Source organism: Martes martes, assembly GCF_963455335.1.
Source record: "Martes martes genome assembly, chromosome: 16".
In the NCBI taxonomy this organism is placed as follows: domain Eukaryota; kingdom Metazoa; phylum Chordata; class Mammalia; order Carnivora; family Mustelidae; genus Martes; species Martes martes.
In genome coordinates this window covers 54,159,202-54,177,475 of record NC_137904.1, presented here as the reverse complement: position 1 = coordinate 54,177,475, position 18,274 = coordinate 54,159,202, and the positions used below count along the sequence as shown (strand labels likewise).

General features: G+C 38.1%; 1 protein-coding gene across 3 annotated transcripts in view; it reads left to right on the top strand.

Annotated features, from left to right (window-relative positions):
• The first annotated feature begins 1,577 nt into the window (after positions 1-1,577).
• ABCA8 (ATP binding cassette subfamily A member 8) overlaps positions 1,578-18,274 on the top strand; it is a 67,389-nt gene continuing 50,692 nt past the window's right edge. For 2 of the 3 annotated variants that reach the window (XM_080825947.1, XM_080825945.1), the window contains exons 1-9: positions 1,578-1,753; positions 2,376-2,465; positions 5,172-5,281; positions 6,378-6,582; positions 10,205-10,369; positions 13,463-13,566; positions 14,777-15,003; positions 16,668-16,809; positions 17,137-17,322. In XM_080825947.1, coding sequence (XP_080682073.1) covers positions 5,186-5,281; positions 6,378-6,582; positions 10,205-10,369; positions 13,463-13,566; positions 14,777-15,003; positions 16,668-16,809; positions 17,137-17,322 — 1,125 coding nt within the window. In that variant the 5' untranslated portion in view covers positions 1,578-1,753; positions 2,376-2,465; positions 5,172-5,185. The remainder of the gene's footprint in view (positions 1,754-2,375; positions 2,466-5,171; positions 5,282-6,377; positions 6,583-10,204; positions 10,370-13,462; positions 13,567-14,776; positions 15,004-16,667; positions 16,810-17,136; positions 17,323-18,274) is intronic. The other variant, XM_080825946.1, reaches the window with a different exon arrangement.

Here is an 18,274-nt window from a genome sequence, read left to right as displayed (position 1 = left end):
AGAATGAAAAGCAGAGAAAACACATAACAATGTGGCAGACCTGAATCCTGAAATATCAGTAGTTAGGTTAAATGTAACTGGTCTACACGCACCAGTGAAAAGACATGTGTTATCAGATTTAAACAAACAGGGGTGCCTGGGTGGCTCAGATGGTTAGGCGTCTGCCTTCAGCTCAGGTCATGATCCCAGGGTCCAGGGATTGAGCCCTGCCTCGGGCTCCCTGCTCATCAGGGACTCTGCTTCTTGCTCTCTCTCCCCACTGTCCGCCCTGCTTATGCTCTCTCACTCTGTCAAATAAAGAAAAAAAAGGGGGGGGGCACCTGGGTGGCTCAGTGGGTTAAAGCCTCTGCCTTCAGCTCAGGTCATGATCCCGGGGTCCTGGGATTGAGCCCCGCGTCGGGCTCTCTGCTCAGCAGGGAGCATGCTTCCCCCCTCTCTCTTTGCCTGCCTCTCTGCCTACTTGTGATCTCTGCCTGTCAAATAAATAAATAAAATCTAAAAAATTAAAAAAAAAGAAAAAAAAGTAAACAAACAAATGAACAAAAAGGACCTCACTGTAGGCTGTCTAAAAGAAGCTTACTTCATATAGAATGATATGGATAGTTGAAAAGAAGATGGGAAGCAATCAAAAGGAAATGGGGATGGTCATATTAAAATCAGACAAAGTAAACTTTAGAGCAGAGAAAGTCGCCAGGAATAGAGATGGGCATCGTTACATAATGACAAAAAGGCCAATTCACCAAGAAGACATACCAGTTCCGACTACGTATGTACCTAACACCGCAACATCAGAGTGGATTGGACAAATAGTGAGATCTGGAAGGGAAACAGAAAAAGCCATAATTTTTGTTGAGACCTTCAATACTCCTCTCTCAGTAATCAGCAGACCTCGTAAACAGAAAACCAGCAAAAATATAGAAAAACAGAACACCATCAACCAACTAGATCTAATGGATATCTATGTAACACTCTACACACTCAACAGCTGAACGCGTATCTCCTCACGTGCGTGTGGAGTATTCACCAAGACAGATCATATCCTAGGTCCATAAAACAAGCCCTAACAAATCTGACACACAAAATAAATTTTTTGACCATCCTACAATTAAACTAGAAATCAACAACCAAACGATAACAGGAGCATCCCCAGACACTTGAAATTAACCCACGTTTCAGTAATTCACGGGTCAAAGAGGAAGTCATGAAGGAGATTAGACATATTCTGAGCTGAGTAAAAATGAGAAACAGAAATGAAAACCCTGATTATCCAAGTGGCGATGTCGATCGGGCCCGGGAGAGCTCTGTGTAGAGAGGAGCTTTTCTCTGATTCAACGGTTTACTTTCTCTTCAAAGGCACTGCTTTAAATGCTGATGTTAGCCAACAGTGACCTGGGACAGAAGAGACAAAAGCTTAGGAATCCTGGATCTCCCTGATAAGATTGATCCTTATAATATGATATGGCCAGGCCACCGAGTGTAAATGTCACTGGGTGCTGCAGGAACTGGCCGAATGCAAATGAGATCAGCGGTCCAAGAGGGATCACGTGAATGTGATGTTTGGCAGAGCCTCCAGAGCCCAGGCTGTAACTTCTCAAGCCAGCCGTCGCAGGAAGTTTTCACAGAAGTCAAACAGTTAAAGCAGAGTCTAGAGAAGTGGTAGAAACCAGGGGGAAAATGTGAATTGTTTTCTTCTAAATAAGGAGATCAGTGGATAAACTGTGCTTCTCCAGTCTTGGCTTCAAAGGTCTCAAAAGTAAGTTCACTGTTATTTTTTCCCTGTTCTGATTTGCGTGTGGGGGTTTTCTTCTTTGCCTTTTTTTTTTTCCTCTTGCAAAATTAGAAATAAGCCTTTAGGAACTGAATGCTGACCCTCTATGGGGAAATCATTTTGAAAACGAATGGGCTATTTTGATGTTTTCGAAAACTCAGTGTTTAATATGATGTAAGAGAAAGCACAGAGTTAGAATATAGCGTTTTATGAAACAGTATGCAACTGCTAAATGATTTTTAACCAGAAACTGAGTGTGGAAATAGGCCAAAATTTGCTTTAAAAAATTGGGAAGAACTGAGTATCTTGAGAATTGATTTGTAAACCTGAGTTGTTTTCAAAGTGATAGTTATTTACTTTTATTGCACAATAATGTGAGGGCATTTTGGATAAACTGTTCTATGACTCTGAGACTGTTTACCAGAAGCATTTACAGAAATATTTGTCTTGTCTCTGGCTCTCATTCTTAGGCTCTGAGAATTTGGCAAACGTTAGATGCTATCCAGGATCTTTTACTCTATGCACAGAATGTCCTGAATCAGAATTGAAAAATGCCATGTTTCCTTATCACAATACTATTTCAAATGCACTTTATTTCCTTAAACAGAGAGTTCAAGCATTTTGTTCTGAATTTAACAACCGTCTAAGAGGAGAAAACTCAGAGTCCTCACAACTTGGAACTATCTACTGCATGATAGTAAGGAGTTCACATTGTTGTTAGTCTTTTGATAAACTATGGGACATCCATGAGTTGGGGGGAAAGAAATACTAATTTCCGACGGACAATCAAAGGGACTGGAGCCAGACGGAAGTTTCTGCGCTATATTGGGCTGCAGCAGATTCCACAGTGAGAGATTACCTCTTTGGTCTTTGGCCAGCCGATTCTCCTGCCCAGCCTTGCACAGTCCCCTTAAAAATGTCACACGGAAGTCGCTGCACTAGGAATGGCCTATAGGGATCGTCAATCCCATATCCGTGGATACCTAACCTAATACCTTTTTTTTTTTAGTGGTGGGGGGTTGGTGCCCTCTGGGAACTATCTCCCTTTCACCAACTGCCATTGCCTGGACTTCCTAACCTCTTCACAGAACCTGCTTCTCAGCCTACACGTGCCTCTCTGCCTCCTCAGCAGACATGTCTAGATCTTTCCCTGGAGAAGTGCTCTCGGAGGCTGTCTTGGCTAATGTGGCTCCCATCAGAACTGGCTTCTGGACATCTTCCTTGAGCATTATCTCTAGAAAGTAGCAGAGCCCTTAGGGTCATCCTGAGGCACGAATGGAATGACAGGTTCAGGCGAGGGCACGTCTATTCCTCATCATGATGGGGAAGTTCATGGCAACCGTGGGGTTTCCTATCCCTGGCCAACATTACAGACATGTGGGAGGAGGAGAACACTTGCCTCAAATTCAGGACTTAAGAGCCAGCTCTGTGCTCCGATGTCCTGACTCATCCACCCAAATCACATCCCTGGTGTGCTCATGTGAGGCCAATGACAGATGAGGACACTACAAGAAGAAAGACATTTTTTCCAGGAAAGCCCCTAAATTAAGAGTAATCATCAAAGAAATAGCTTTTATAAGTATCTTTCCTATCTTTGGGACAGGAAGAAAACATGGGGGAAACTTGATAAATTTCAATAGAAGGTAGTATGGATAAAACTAGAAGCAGAGTAAAAACCGTGAGAGACTGTGGACTCTGAAAAACAATCTGAGGCTTTCGAAGGGGCGGGGATGGGAAGTTAGGTGAGCCTGGTGGTGGGTATTATGGAGGGCACGTATTGCATGGAGCACTGGGTGTGGTGCATAAACAATGCATTCTGGTACACGGAAAAGAAATTTAAAAAATAAAAAATTATTTTAAAAAAAGCAGGCTTCAAGTGAGAATAAAACATAGTGAAAGATCATCCAAAATGAAAATTCATACATGACTAAATTCACTTCTTAAAAATATAGCATCTATCAGCTTGGATTTCTAAAAATAAATCATGAAACTTTCTCTTTTTTTTCTGTTTTAATACACAGAAAAACTCCATATTTTATTTTTTACAATTTTATTTTATTTTTTCAGTGCTCCAAGATTCATTGTTTATGCACCACACTTTCTTAATCACACGCGCGTAAAAAAAATCTTTTTTTATATTTTAAAAAAGATTTTATTTATTTATTTGAGAGAGATAGAGAGCAAGAGAACATGAAGAGGGGGTAGGGCGTGGGGCAGAGGGAGGAGGAGAAGGAGAAGCAGACTCCCCGTTGAGCAGGGAGCCTGATGTGGGGCTCCATCCCAGGACTCTGGGTTCATTCATGACCTGAGCCAAAAGCAGAGGCTTAATTGACTGAGCCACCCAGGTGCCTTTCATTCTTTTTTAAATGTTTAGTAGAATTCACCAGAGAAGCCATCTGGTCCTGGGCTTTTCTTTGTTGAGAGGTGTTTGATCACTGATTCAATGTTCTTTGAGCTTTCCTTTTGTTGCTGATTTCTAGTTTCCTATCCTCATGGTCAGAAAAGATACTTAGTATAATCTCAACTTGCTAAGACTTGTGTTGTGACCTATTGTACAATCTATCCTTGTAGCTGTTGGGAAGTCTTGGATATGTGAGAGCTGCTTCTCCCGTCCTTGAGGGACAGCCTGTCTCTGCTTTGTGTCATTGCTGGCTTCCCAAGCAAATCTCAGCGGCAACTCACCTTTGCTTAGGGACAGGGAGGTTTCCCACCCAGCCATGGTGGTAGATGGCAATTGTTTTTTACTTCATGCAAGGTCATGTTGTGTCAGCTAAGGTGTGTTTGGGTAGGTGGTGTTGCAAACCACTGACAGTCAAGCCGTGGGTACAAGGAGGGCACTGACTTTGCAACAGGGATTCTAAAGGAAATAAAACTCTGGAGGGAAAACTCTAGAGCTGTCACATTCCTGACCTTGAGTCAAGAGCTAGTGAAAACACACAGGGAAACTTTCACCATCCCAGCATTTTGCATTGGAGAAAATCATTAAGTCAGAGCGGGGGGAGGGGGGGGGAGTCTCTAGGAATAGGAAAAATGAACCACTCTGAGACCCAAGGGGAGAGCCTCTTCTTCCTGCAATGTCTATTCAGTCCTCCCTACTGACAAAGCTTTCCATCATGCCGGTTGGCAAAGAAAACTGTTTAAAAACCCCAGATCCATTTTCATAGAGCAGTCTGCAAAGAATGAATTTTGAGGCAATACATTGATCACTGACACAATGCATGACCAAAAAAATAAGAGAGTAAAGAGTTTGGAAGCAGGAAGAAAAGAAAGCCAGGGGAGTCATAACATGCTAACCTTGGAACTCACAGATTGCCATGATCAGGCTGGTCTTTTTCTGTTTGCCGGGTGTATCTTCTCATGACGATGTCATATTAATGTTATCTTCTCCTTTTTTTTTTTCTAGTTAAACAGGGCAAAATGATGAAGAGAGAGATAAGTGTGTGTCAACAGACTTGGGCATTATTATGCAAGAACCTTCTGAAAAAATGGAGACTGAAAAGAGAGTCCTTTATGGTATGATTCAGTATCCCTGTTACTTCTTATTTACAATATGGAAATATATATTCCCTGGGAAGTAACTCTACTTTGTTTATCTCTCCTTCCAAAAGCCAGACCAAAGCAGAAAACCTTTCTTATGAGAGAAGGAGCTGTTCCTCAAACCTCAATCTGTCCGCAGACATTTCAGTTGACATATACCCCAAGTCGAGGTCTAAAGGCACTGAATTCTACCCAGCAATAGAAAATCCAATAAATACTTTAAAACTCAGTGGTCACGTGTTTGCTAATGTTCCTACTCATGGACAGTCAGGTTTAGATACTGAGATTCTGAAGGCATGAATGGTACTGAAGTAGGGAATGGTATATTCTCTTTTGAATCACTTTCTCTTTTCAAAAATAAATCAGTCTCTTCAAAAGAGTAGAAAACTTGGAGATGTCATTAACGCCAAGAAGAAAATTAGCATTAGCTCCTATCATTTATACCATATAGCAAAAATCCTGGTTGAACTTTGATCTCTTCCAAAAATCAGATAGATATAAATTAGTAGCATTTCTAACTAAATCAGAACTTTGCTGTGTATCTAATTGTGAATTTCTTCTATCATCATCCATTTAGGAAATAAAGTGATGTCTTATTGGAAGTTTGCAGGTGACCAATAATAACTAAAAAGACAGTATTTCTCCAGTTGCCTGAATTGTGCTGAGTTTCTAATACCGGGATCTTGGCATGTAGCCAGTATATTACTACTAAGTTAGCAGTGCCTTGGAATTGTCTCATGTAACACTAAGCTCTCAGTAGAACCAGGTACTGGATGAGTAGGTCATACCAGCTGGTAATACTTTGTAATAGCTTTCCACTGTTGCCTCTCGTCCTTTCATGGTCCGTGCTATGCTTTAGACTGGTGCTGTGATCAATACATTTGAATCCTTTTAAGAGCTCATTGGAATTACTCAGACTGCTGAACTTTGCACTGTGCATATTTTCAGGAGTTCATAATGTGGCATATATTGAAAGCAGAAAAAATGTACAAGACAAACTGTATGACCAAATGATTGTGGATACCTAATACAAAATCACAATTTTCTTTATTCTTTCTCTTGGATTGTATAGGAATGGTTGACCCCATTGCTCCTCCTACTTTGCTTGTCTGTATATCCTACTAGTCATGAATTTAATGATTTTTCTTCACTGCCTGCCATGGACCTGGGACGGGTAGACTCATTTAAAGATTCTGCATTTTCTGTTATATACACACCTGTCACCAATACAACCCAACAGATAATGAATAAAGTAGCCTTAGCCTCCTTCATGAAAGGTGAGTTTTCTAGCAACCAAGAGGAATTTCTGATGTCAATTTTTGGTTCATTTGACTACAGATGCAGGCATTTAATTTGCATTTCAGTTGATAAACTGTGGTAATTGTCAAAATTTATAGATTACGTGAAATTGGGTACAGTCTCTCAACAAAGAAATCTTGATCTTACATACGGTTTGGGGAAGCTTGGAATACATAGAGGCAGACTTTGAAAAGCAGGAGTGTCAAATGGTTGACATTTGGCTGTGGAAGCATTATTACTAGACAGGATTGTCACTCTAGCATTTGCTTTTTATTAGAGACAAAAACAGTGAGTCTTTTCTTGAATTTGATTATGGAAATTTTATCTCCAGGTTTTTACTACCAAAAAAATGTCTTACTAATTTGAAGATTCTATTGATGAGTATTCTGTGTTTCAAATTCCCACCCTTCATCATTAAGATACTTATCAATGAAAAATAAGAAGAACATTATGACTGTCAAGGTCACTTTCCTGAAGAATAATTTTCTGAAATCAGGAAAAACAGCCTAGTGAAGAGACAAGAGAACTAGTCTTAGAGTCCAAGAACAATTTGACTAAAAATATTTCTGTGACTGGGTCCATAGTGCATTTTGCAAGTCATCAACTTCTCTGAGCCACATTATCACCATATTCAAAATAAGATCAATAGTACTATATTTTTTGTGAATACTTCAGATGAGAATGAGAGAATCCCAATTTAATTTGTCTCAAAGAAAGGGGGGGGCATCTTTTGTCTAACTTTAAGGAAATGAGTATGGATAGATATGGGTCAACAGTAGAGGAAGAAATATGTCTCCAGTTGTCAGGTCTGTAGTATTGTGTGCTAGGCTCATTCTCTTGTTGGCTCTCCCCAGATAGAAGCAGACTTAGTGTGCAGAATCTCTAGATGTAAGCCCTACCACAAACAACTCCACTGAAAAGTATACAGACCTTTCCCAACTGTTCAAAATTATTTCAGAAATTAGACCCATTGGAATGATGGTCTACTTTGGATTAGTGTTGGTCTTGGTCCACCAAGAACAAATCTCACTGAATAGAAGAATACAGTATTGTCACTAGCATTGGTTGGGTTGCTAGTCATGTTGCAGACCATATCCAAACCACATGGTATGTGAGTGGAAGAGTGGCAGTATCCCAAATGAATTTTAGAGTGTTTACTAGAAGGAGGAGTGAATGTCAGGCAAATAAAAGCAATTATTCTTTGCAAATATAAATGCATACCTCAAAGGGAAATCTACAGTGATTGGCCCATAAATGTGAGTTGAGTTATAATTTAGAAACAGTTTAGAGCTTGCACAACTTTGTGAATAGACTAGAAGTCACGAAATTGTACAGTTTAAAAGGATTAATTTTATGTTATATGAATTATATGTCGACTAAAAAAAGAACATAAAAATGTGACTTGGGAGCACCTAGGTGGCTCAGTCAGTTAAGCATCTGACTTTTGGTTTTGGCTTAGGTTATGATCTCAGGACCATGGGCTTGAGCCCTGCATTGGGCTCTGTTCTAAGCATGGAGCCTGCTTGAGATTCTCTCTCCCTCTCTCTTTGCCCCTCCCAACACTCAATAAATACCTACCTACCTACCTACCCACCTACCTACATACATACATAAAGTGACTTAGGAAGTACTCAGTATCAACTTTAAACACCATAATTCCCCACCAAGAGTATTACTGTAAGGGGAACTTTTAGATCTTTCTCCACCCAATCTATATAAAGTCTCTTCTCTTTGCTATCCTATGTTCATGATTCTACTACAGTTTATGTAACCATTAATTTTGTGCCTGGATCCTGACCCCCTACCTGTATTCAGTATCCAGAAGTCCATCTCTGTAATCTGCATTTAGTCTCCCACTATTAGGAGTCTCTATGGCCACAGTTCCCAAATTATGTTGGACTTTTCTTTCCTGTCCATGCTCACTTCACACTGCCAGGACAGGTGGGTGGATAGTTTACATCCAAACTTGCTTCCCCATCATGCCTCACTAACCACCACCCCCTTACTTCCACCTGAATTTTAATGTCTGCACTGTGAGTCTTCCCTATAAACACTAACTCCCCTTCTGATTCAAGATGGTATTCTGATCTGCATTGTCCACTTCAGGTCTGGTCTCCCTGTTTAGCTCAAGGTGTGTTTGCCCTCATCCTCTGGCTCACAGATGTCCTCCTGGGGCAGGGGGACTCACAATGCCATAACTTTGTGCCTCTCAACAATATCCTGGTTCAAGGCCCCATGCAACTGGGCTAACAAATATTCATTAAATGACTACTGTGTACAAGGTCTTTACATCAAGTTTATCTTTTTTTTTTTTTTTTAATTTGTCAGAGAGAGAGAGAGCGAGTGAGAGTGAGCACTGGCAGACAGAGGCAGAGGGAGAAGCAGGCTCCCTGCCGAGCAAGGAGCCCGATGTGGGACTCGATCCCAGGACGCTGGGATCATGACCTGAGCCGAAGGCAGCTGCTTAACCAACTGAGCCACCCAGGCGTCCCTCAAGTTTATCTTTACAATGAATGTGTTGTTATCTTTGTTTCATAAATAATGTAACTGCAATTATGATATTCTTTAATGCTCTCATGACCTAGATTTTATAGACTTTATTCTGTAGTAATAGAATATTATTCTGTATTATATTTTCTGTACTACTAATAATAGATATTATTGTTTATTTTGTAAATAATGGAAATTGAGTGATTAAGCCTATTTGACTTACTCAAGATTACGTGAATTTAAGGATGAGGTTCCAGAAAAAAAAAAAATGATTCTATCAAAATACACGCTGCCTTTTTCCTCCACATGCATCTTCAACACTCCCACCCAATCCAGGACTTTCTTTGCTTTCTTTCTCATTCTTTCAAACTAAATGAGATATCCGTAAGGCATTGAACACAATATCTGCTGAAAGAGGGATTATTTTAGTGATGTAAGTATATTCAATTGACATATTTTTAAAATTTTTTCTTCTTTTTTTTAAGTGTACTTACCCTACTGTCAGGATTGCTAAAGGAAAATGAATTTTTATAATTATTTTCATCTGCTATGTACCAAAGCCTAATTGTGATTTAAACACCATGATCTACCATTCGTGATCTTTTTTTTTGGCTAACATTGTAGATTTATTGTAATATTAATTCTCCTGTGAATAGTTTAATTGGTATGGAATGATATTATATGTGATTAAAATTGGCTCAAGAACTACAAATGAAAATAAAATAACTAATTTTCATGTAGTTCTTCTGAAGAGCTATGTCTTTTCCCAAGCTTTATTCTGCCTGACCTACTCAAAGTTGATATTTGATTGTGTTTTATTTCCACAGAGAGCTCTAGTGGGGCGCCTGGGTGGCTCAGTGGGTTAAGCCTCTGCCTTCGGCTCAGGTCATGATCTCAGGGTCCTGGGATCGAGCCCTGCATCGGGTTTTCTGCTTCCCCCTCTCTCTCTGCCTACCTCTCTGCCTACTTGTGATCTTTCTCTCTGTTGGGTAGATAAATAAAATCTTTAAAAAAAAAAAAAGAACTCTAGTAAAAATAATTTATCATGACATCCTGAAGTTGGTCTCCTAGTAATTTACTAACAAATATATTCCCTTCTTGTAATGGCAGACGCAAAAGTTTTGGGGCTGTCTGAGGAAGAAAATATTAAAGAATTAATGTCAGATAATCCTGATGAAGTAATACAAGTCATCTTTACTAATACTTTCTCATATCATTTGAAATTCTTGCTGGGATACAGAATACCAACAAAGAAGGAACACGGGGTCCATGAAGGTAAGTTTCCAGCTATGTAACTCCAATGCTCTCCACCACAATTATGGCATAAATTGTACATAAGAATGGATGTTAATACAACAAATTTAAAGATCCTTATCTGCAATGTGATGTCAACAGGATAACCAACACATTTAAGAAACATACATTGGGTTTTGGTTTTATTAACATGCTGTATTAGACGGTTGTTACATATGGTTTCATAGATGGATACATACATACACACATTTCCATATATGCATGTGTACATATACATATATATTAAATGGGATATGTAGTTGTAATATATTATTGCTAAAGAAGAGTAAATTTGTTTATGGATAAAATAGAAGAAGATTCTCTTCAGATGTCTGAGTAAGCTTATTTTTGAGGGCCCAAAATGAAGAGGGCACCAAATCCAGAGTGATTGATTATTATTATTAATGCTGTATGATTTTGCCAATCTCACTAACCAAGAGATTTGGGTTTTAGCTATATGAGAACAGGTGAGAAGATCTTGGGTTTATATGAGATGAAAATTTCTGTATTAATTTGGAACTTGGAGAGACTATATACTCAGGGAATACGTAGACAAGAAAAAAGGCCAAGATGGTTTTTAGAAAGAATGAAATTATAACTAATTAAGACAATATGGTATTACCATAGTAAAACACGGATAGACCAATGAAACAGGAAAAAACCTGGAAAGCTCTCACACAAATTTGAAAGCTAACATACGACTGAGAAGACATTGTGACTGGTGCTGGGAAAATCATCTGTCCATAAAGAACAAAATGAAATTATCTCATACTAAACAACCAGTTCCAGGTACAGAACTCAGTAGGGGGAAAAAAATTCTGTAAACTTTCTAGAATTCAATATAGGAGAATATGTTTGTAACTATGGGATAGAATAGAATTCTTAAACAACAAAAAATAAGTAAACTATAAAAGAAAAGCTTTCTAAATTCAACTAGATCAAAATTAAGGAATTGTCTTCATCAAAAGACATCAGAGAGATAATAAAAAGTTAAGGCAAAACTTGTGATGGAATATTTATATAAGCAAAACTAACATAAGGTCAATACCAAAATATATAAATATTTTCTCTGAATAAATAAGAAAAAAAAGCATAGAAATAGGAGAAAAGTGAAAGATATAAATAGGAGCCTCATAGAAGGAGAAACACGGATCAAGAATAGACAGTTGGACCTGCATTAGTAATCAGGGAAATGCATTTTAAAACCACATGTGATATCATTTTACATTTAACCAGAATGGCCAAAAACAGTAAATAGAACAATACAAAGTATTGACAAGGATACATAGCAAAGAAAACCCAATATTATAAAATATTTTAAACATTTAAAATTCAGAAATTTTATTTTTAAGTTGAAGATATCATAATCTGTAACCCAGCATCGTGGAAATTTTATTAGTGAAAGTCTCATGCCTGTGTTGAAAATGTGCTGCCTATTCTCCTCTCCTTCTGAGGACATGGAATAATTGCTATGTAGCTATAATTAGATACCCAGATTCAAGGCATTGAAAAGCAGATGTGAGTTCTCTATACCCTTTCCTCACCTACTTCTGCAAGCCAGATGGAAACTGTCACCTTGGGACCCTTAGATGCGAAACAGAGGACCTTACTCCCCTCCTTGCAAAGACCTTTGCTGACTCTGTAGCGTGAGTGAGAAGTAAACTGTTGCTGTGATAAGACATTAATATTTGGAAGGTTGTTTGATACTAGGCATATTATTGGCTATCCTGACTGATATACACATATTCATGAGAAGACATATATAAGGACTTTCATAGCAGTGGCTTTTTTTTTTTAAACAGCAAAAAGAAAAAAGAAATTAAACAAATTATTATCAATGAGAGAACAGATAAATACATTGAATTGTATTCCTGCAATGTGGTTCTAAACAATCATAAAAAGAAGAAAAAATAGGGCCATTTATATAAATTTCAAAATCATACTATAGAACAAATGAAGCAAAATGGAGAATGATGACTGTAATAAGATAGATGATATAAAGTTTAACAATTTAAAATTACATGTGTGGTTTGGGGATACATTATAGAAGCTTAATGGCATATATAAACACAAAGTTCAGGAAAGCGGATAGCCTCTTAGGAGCTTGCTGCTAGAAAAAGCAATAAGATCATAGACAATATACAGAGGATTCCAATTGGATTTGTAATGATTTATTCATTTATAAAATTTGGTCATGGGTACATATGTGTTCATTATATCATCGTTTGTAGGCCTGAATGATTTCCAATGATTTTTTTTTAAGATTTTATTTATTTACTTGACAGAGAGAGAGATCACAAGTAGGCAGAGAGTCAGGCAGAGAGAGAGGGGGAAGCAGCTCTCTGCTCAGCAGGGATGCTGAGGCAGATGCGGGGCTGGATCCCAGAACCCTGAAATCATGACCTGAGCTGAAGGCAGCGGCTTAATCCATTGAGCCACCCAGACACCCCTCCAATGATTTTTAAATATTTAAAATGTTAATGAAACATGCACTTAATTCTAATACTCAATTTTAATTTTTCACATTAAATAACACCATCTCTTTAATGCAATTTAAAAATCACTAGACTGGTAGACTTTTTTTTGGGGGGGTGGAGATTTTTTTCCTTCAAAAGATGTTGTGATTGACATGATTTAAACATAGTAAGTTATCTCCTCTGAACTCCCAGTTGCTCATCATTGCCTGTGTTGTATGTAATATTAGGCAAAGTTCTAGTTCTCAATCCATATGCTTCTCAATCCATATGAAACCTACTAACCTTTAAAAATATAAAAAGATTATTTTAACAATACAAAATCATAGAAGAGAAGAACTGTACAAAATTTTTGATAGATGAAGAAACAGGGAAGGTAGTATGAGAGAGCATAGTATATTCTAATTTAATGCAGAACATCCCCTATAAGTGCTCTGTCTGCCATGCTTTGAGAATCATTACTCTGGTTTATGTTTTCATAGGCCTTCAGTCAAAATAACAACATTTATAATGTGTGACCATTGTAAAGTCCACTGTTTCTTATAATAAAGACTGAAATAATCCATAATGATATCTATGAGTTTCTTTTTTTCTCTTAAAGCTCATTGTTCTGAAACGACTGAAAATGTTAGCTGCCAAGTTTCACAATACTGGAAGAGAGGTTTTGTGGCTCTTCAAGCTGCTATCAATGCAGCTATCATAGAAGTGAGTACAAATGTTCCGTGCTAACTGATGTTGCATCCAGATTAATGCTATTAGAGGCTTCAAAATGTTCATGAAATTAAATATAAATGGGTAGCTTTGTTCTTTCACTTAATCACTGGTTTCTTTAGAACAAAGTTTACTTAAGTTTCTATATGTCATGGGGGGCTACAGATATAAATAAAAGAAAAATTTTCTCTCCCAAGAATTCAGCCTTGTCAGGAAGCCAGGCACATAGTAGGAACATTATTAGAGCCCAAATATCCATCAACTGATGAATGTATAAGGAAGTTGTGGTATTTACATATAGATATAGATATAGATATAGATATAGATATAGACATAGATATAGAGATATAGTGGAATATTACTCAGCCATCAAAAAGAATGAAATCTTGTCATTTGGAATGACATGGATGGAGCTAGAATGTATTATGTTAAGCAAAATAAGTTAGCCAGAGAAAAACAAATAACATACGATTTCATTCATATGTGGAATTTAAGAAAAAAAACAGATGAACATAAGGGAAGAAAAAAAGAGGAAGGCAAACCATAAGAGACTCAATTGTAGAGAACAAACTAAGGTTTGCTGCGGGAGAGGTAGGGGAGGGATAAATGGGTGATGGGGATTAAGGAGGACACTTGTCGTGATGAGCATTGGTGTTGTAAGTAAGTGATGAATCACTAAATTCTACTCCTGAAATCATATTACACTACATGTTAACTAACTAGAATTTAAATAAAAACTTAAAAAAAAATAAAAAAACGTTATTAGAAAGGGAGACGTAGGGTAGCAAGGGGGTATCAAGTGTCTGTAAGTAAACAGGCTTAACTTCTCAACCTAAAATGCCATGGGAGAATTCCTAATTTAAATGATTTAAATTTAAATTTAAATTAAATCATTTAAATTTAAATTTAAATGAGGCTTGAGGTAAGAGTTGCCAAGTATATAAGGTCATTAACGTATGTCAGGCACATTATAAGGCAGGGTTAGGCAGGGAGGTGATAAAACACATAGTAAATTTTGAGAACTGTGAGAAGCTCAGAATGCCTGGAGTCAGTGGGCCAGTGGTGGAACACAGAAGTGAAAATTTAGGCTAGCATCAGATCCAGACTTAACAGTTTTGTGTTCAGAGGAAAACAGATGGCTGAAAGAAAAAAGAGCATGCCATCCTCGAATATACAAATTTCGTTTGTTAATGTATTTCCTCAGACTGCAACAAATCATTCAGTGATGGAGGAATTGATGTCCGTTACTGGAAAAAATATGAAGATACATCCCTTCGTCAGTCAGGGGGGCATTGAAGCTGATTTCTTCATTTTCTTCTGCATAATTTCCTTTTCCTCATTCACTTATTATGCATCTCTTAATGTTACAAGAGAGAGGAAAAAGATGAAGGGCTTGATGAGGATGATGGGTCTTCGGGATTCAGCATTCTGGTGAGTAAAGCATAGCACAAACAAATAAATGTAGGGATTTAGGAAAAGTGGGCCTCTTCAGAGTATTCAAACCTAATCATTTTCTAACTCTTCCCTATGAGTGGGATAAATTGTCATTGATGTAACGCTTGCCAAGTTAAGGCTGTGGGTTACTGTGCTTCTCAGACTGAAGAAAGAATAGCAGGTTTGAGTTTGGATAGTGGTTGTGAGGTAGGGATAATGAGGGATGGCCATTGAGTCTACTGGTTGTGAGGTAGGGATAATGAGGGATGGCCATTGAGTCTACTGATTGTGAGGTAGGGATAATGAGGGATGGCCATTGAGTCTACTGGTTGTGAGGTAGGGATAATGAGGGATGGCCATTGAGTCTACTGGTAAGAGTGTGGTAGAAATGGTAGATTTGGTTGTCAAAGCTGATTGGAAATAGAATTCAAGCCAGCATGAGACTGAAAGGGGAAAAAAGAGATCAAAGACCAGGAGCTCTTTTGAGACTAAAGATGGGTTATGATGGATATATTTGAAGGAACAAGCTGGCAGAACAGGCTTGTGAATAGGGGCTATGTGGTTTGAATTTAAAATGCCAGAAGCTGTATAATTCCAAGCACGGACAAGGTCCTGTGTGAGAGAGAACTTGAGAATGACTTAAAAACATGGAGGTGGTGTTCATAGTGAAAAGGAAGTAAAATAACACAGAGGCTAGGAAGCCACATGCAATATGCAAATGGCAATAAATTTGCAGTCTGGAAGAAAATGGTATAAGTCAATATTGAACTGCTTATTGAATTAATATAGGAGGGAAGTATGGCAGAACAGTGAACTCTAACAGCTCTAGAGCCAGAAAGCCTGGACTTGAAATCATAGTTACTTCAAATCTTTGTTCAGTAGGTTCTTTGTCTAGAAAATGAAGAAAATAATGATGCTTCTGCATAGGGCCTTTGTGAAAATAGAATGATTTCATATTTGCTAAGTTCATAAAAACACTCTGGTGCAGAGTAATTGCTATACATGTAGGCTGTTATTTTGCTGGGTTTGCTGGTGTTTTGTTTTCATTATTTCATTATACCCTTTAAAGAATGTTAATCAACATGATAAAAGAATTATACAAAGGAAGGTGAACTATCCTATATCTCTGAGGAAATCCATGGAGCTCCTCACCCTTAGAGAGGCCCCAAAGAGGAGAAAAGACCTGAGATTCACTGAGGAGTTACGAGGTACTTGGACAGTGTCCCACTTAGACATGACTTCATTGAGCCAATACTGTGGTATTATTTCCAGTGTCTAGAGCAATTAAAAAAGAAAAAAAGATGAGGGATTACAGAGTTTGCTCAAGGTCACAGAGTATGAATGCAGCAGAAAAAAATGTTTGAACCAAAATCAAATAGACTAGAAGACTATTTTCTCCTTTTCCCCACAGTGATATGTGTGTGTGTGTGTGTGTGTGTGTGTATGTGTGTGTATATTTCTGGAATTAATTTTAGGACAAAAAATATCCCTAACTCCTAAGGAATTTTTCCCCAAACAATTACCTTATATTTACATATCCGGAAACTCAATAAGTATCTACCGAAAGCATGAAGGTATCAATGAATACTGTTAGAATCCATTCTGGATCCTCCTTTCAGTGGAACATGAAATTCTAAAATAACATCTTATTTCTATCCTAGGCTCTCCTGGGGTCTGCTCTATGGTGTTTTCATCTTCATTATGGCACTTTCCTTGGCATTCATTATAAAATCTGTCCAGTTTGTCGTTCTCACTGGCTTCACGGCGATCTTCACCCTCTTCTTCCTCTATGGATTGTCTTTGGTGAGTTGGTGAATTAAATTGCTTTCCATCCAACTCTTACCCTAAGGATCAAGTGTTGGTTTCTAAATACGTAATTATTCTCCATATCCCTTTTCTTCACTATCTGCTGTTTGCCTGAGAACATCCATGTATTTGATTTGTAGTGTTTTTTTTTTTAAGATTTGTAATGTTTTGTAATGCCAACTTATAGTGCAATTTATAGGGCACAGTTTTGTATTATAGACAAAAAAAATGTAACTCTAATTTTGTATATACAATTCCTTATTGTGTTATGCTAAGAATAACCCTTAGGGAAATATAAACCAACTGGATCTTCTCTCATTTTAGATAGCATTGGCTTTTCTAATGAGCGTCTTGGTAAAGAAATCTTTCCTCACTGGTCTGGTCGTGTTCCTTCTCACCGTCTTTTGGGGAAGTTTGGGATTTACAGCATTGTACAGGCAACTTCCTACATCCTTGGAGTGGATTTTAAGTTTTCTTAGCCCCTTTGCCTTCACACTTGGAATGGCCCAGGTGAGAAACAGCCCAACTGTTTGATGGCATTTCAGATACATTTTTCCTGTCTGGAATTCTGTTGTTTATAGTCTTTTCTGTGATTAGCCTTGTCAGATTCAAAACCTCAGTGCAGACTACTGTTACATTGTAAAGATGAACTTTTTAAAAAGATTTTATTTATTTACTTTGGGTGCCTGGGTGGCTCAGTGGGTTGGGCTCTGCCTTCGGCTCAGGTCATGATCTCAGGGTCCTGGGATCAAGCCCAGCAGTGGGCTCTCTGCTTAGGAAGGAGCCTGCTTTCCCCTCACTCTCTGCCTGCCTCTCTGCCTACTTGTGATCTCTCTTTCTGTCAAATAAATAAATAAAATCTTTTTTAAAAAAAAGATTTTATTTATTTACTTGAAAGAGAGAGAGCAAGAGAAGGGAGAGTGTCAGAGGGAGAAGTAGACTCCCTGCTGAGCAGGGAGCCCAATGGTGGACTCGATCCTGGGACTCCAGGATCATGACCTGAGCTGAAGGCCGGTCACTTAACCAACTGAGCCCCCCTGGTGCCCCAAAGATAAACTTAAAAAAAAAAGATTTATTTATTTATTTGAGAGAGAGAGAGTAGGGGAGTGGGACAGAGGGCTAGGGAAAGAGAATCCCAAGTGGGCTCTGTGCTAAGTGCAGTGTTCAATGAGGGACTCAATCCCAGACCCTAAGATCATGACCTGAGCCAAAACCAAGAGTCAGTGGCTTAACCAACTTAGCCACCCAGATGACTCTCAAAGATGAACTTTTAAAAGCTTTGGGCATACTCAACTCAGCAAAATAAGCCATTTGGTGACTGGAAAAAAAAAAAAAAAACAGAAGGTCAGCATATCATTCTTCAGAGATGATCTAAAGTATTTTCTTTGGCGCTTAATTAAATATGGATTTGATATTGCAAATTGAATTCTAATTATTCTAGCTCTCATTTTGACTTTATAAT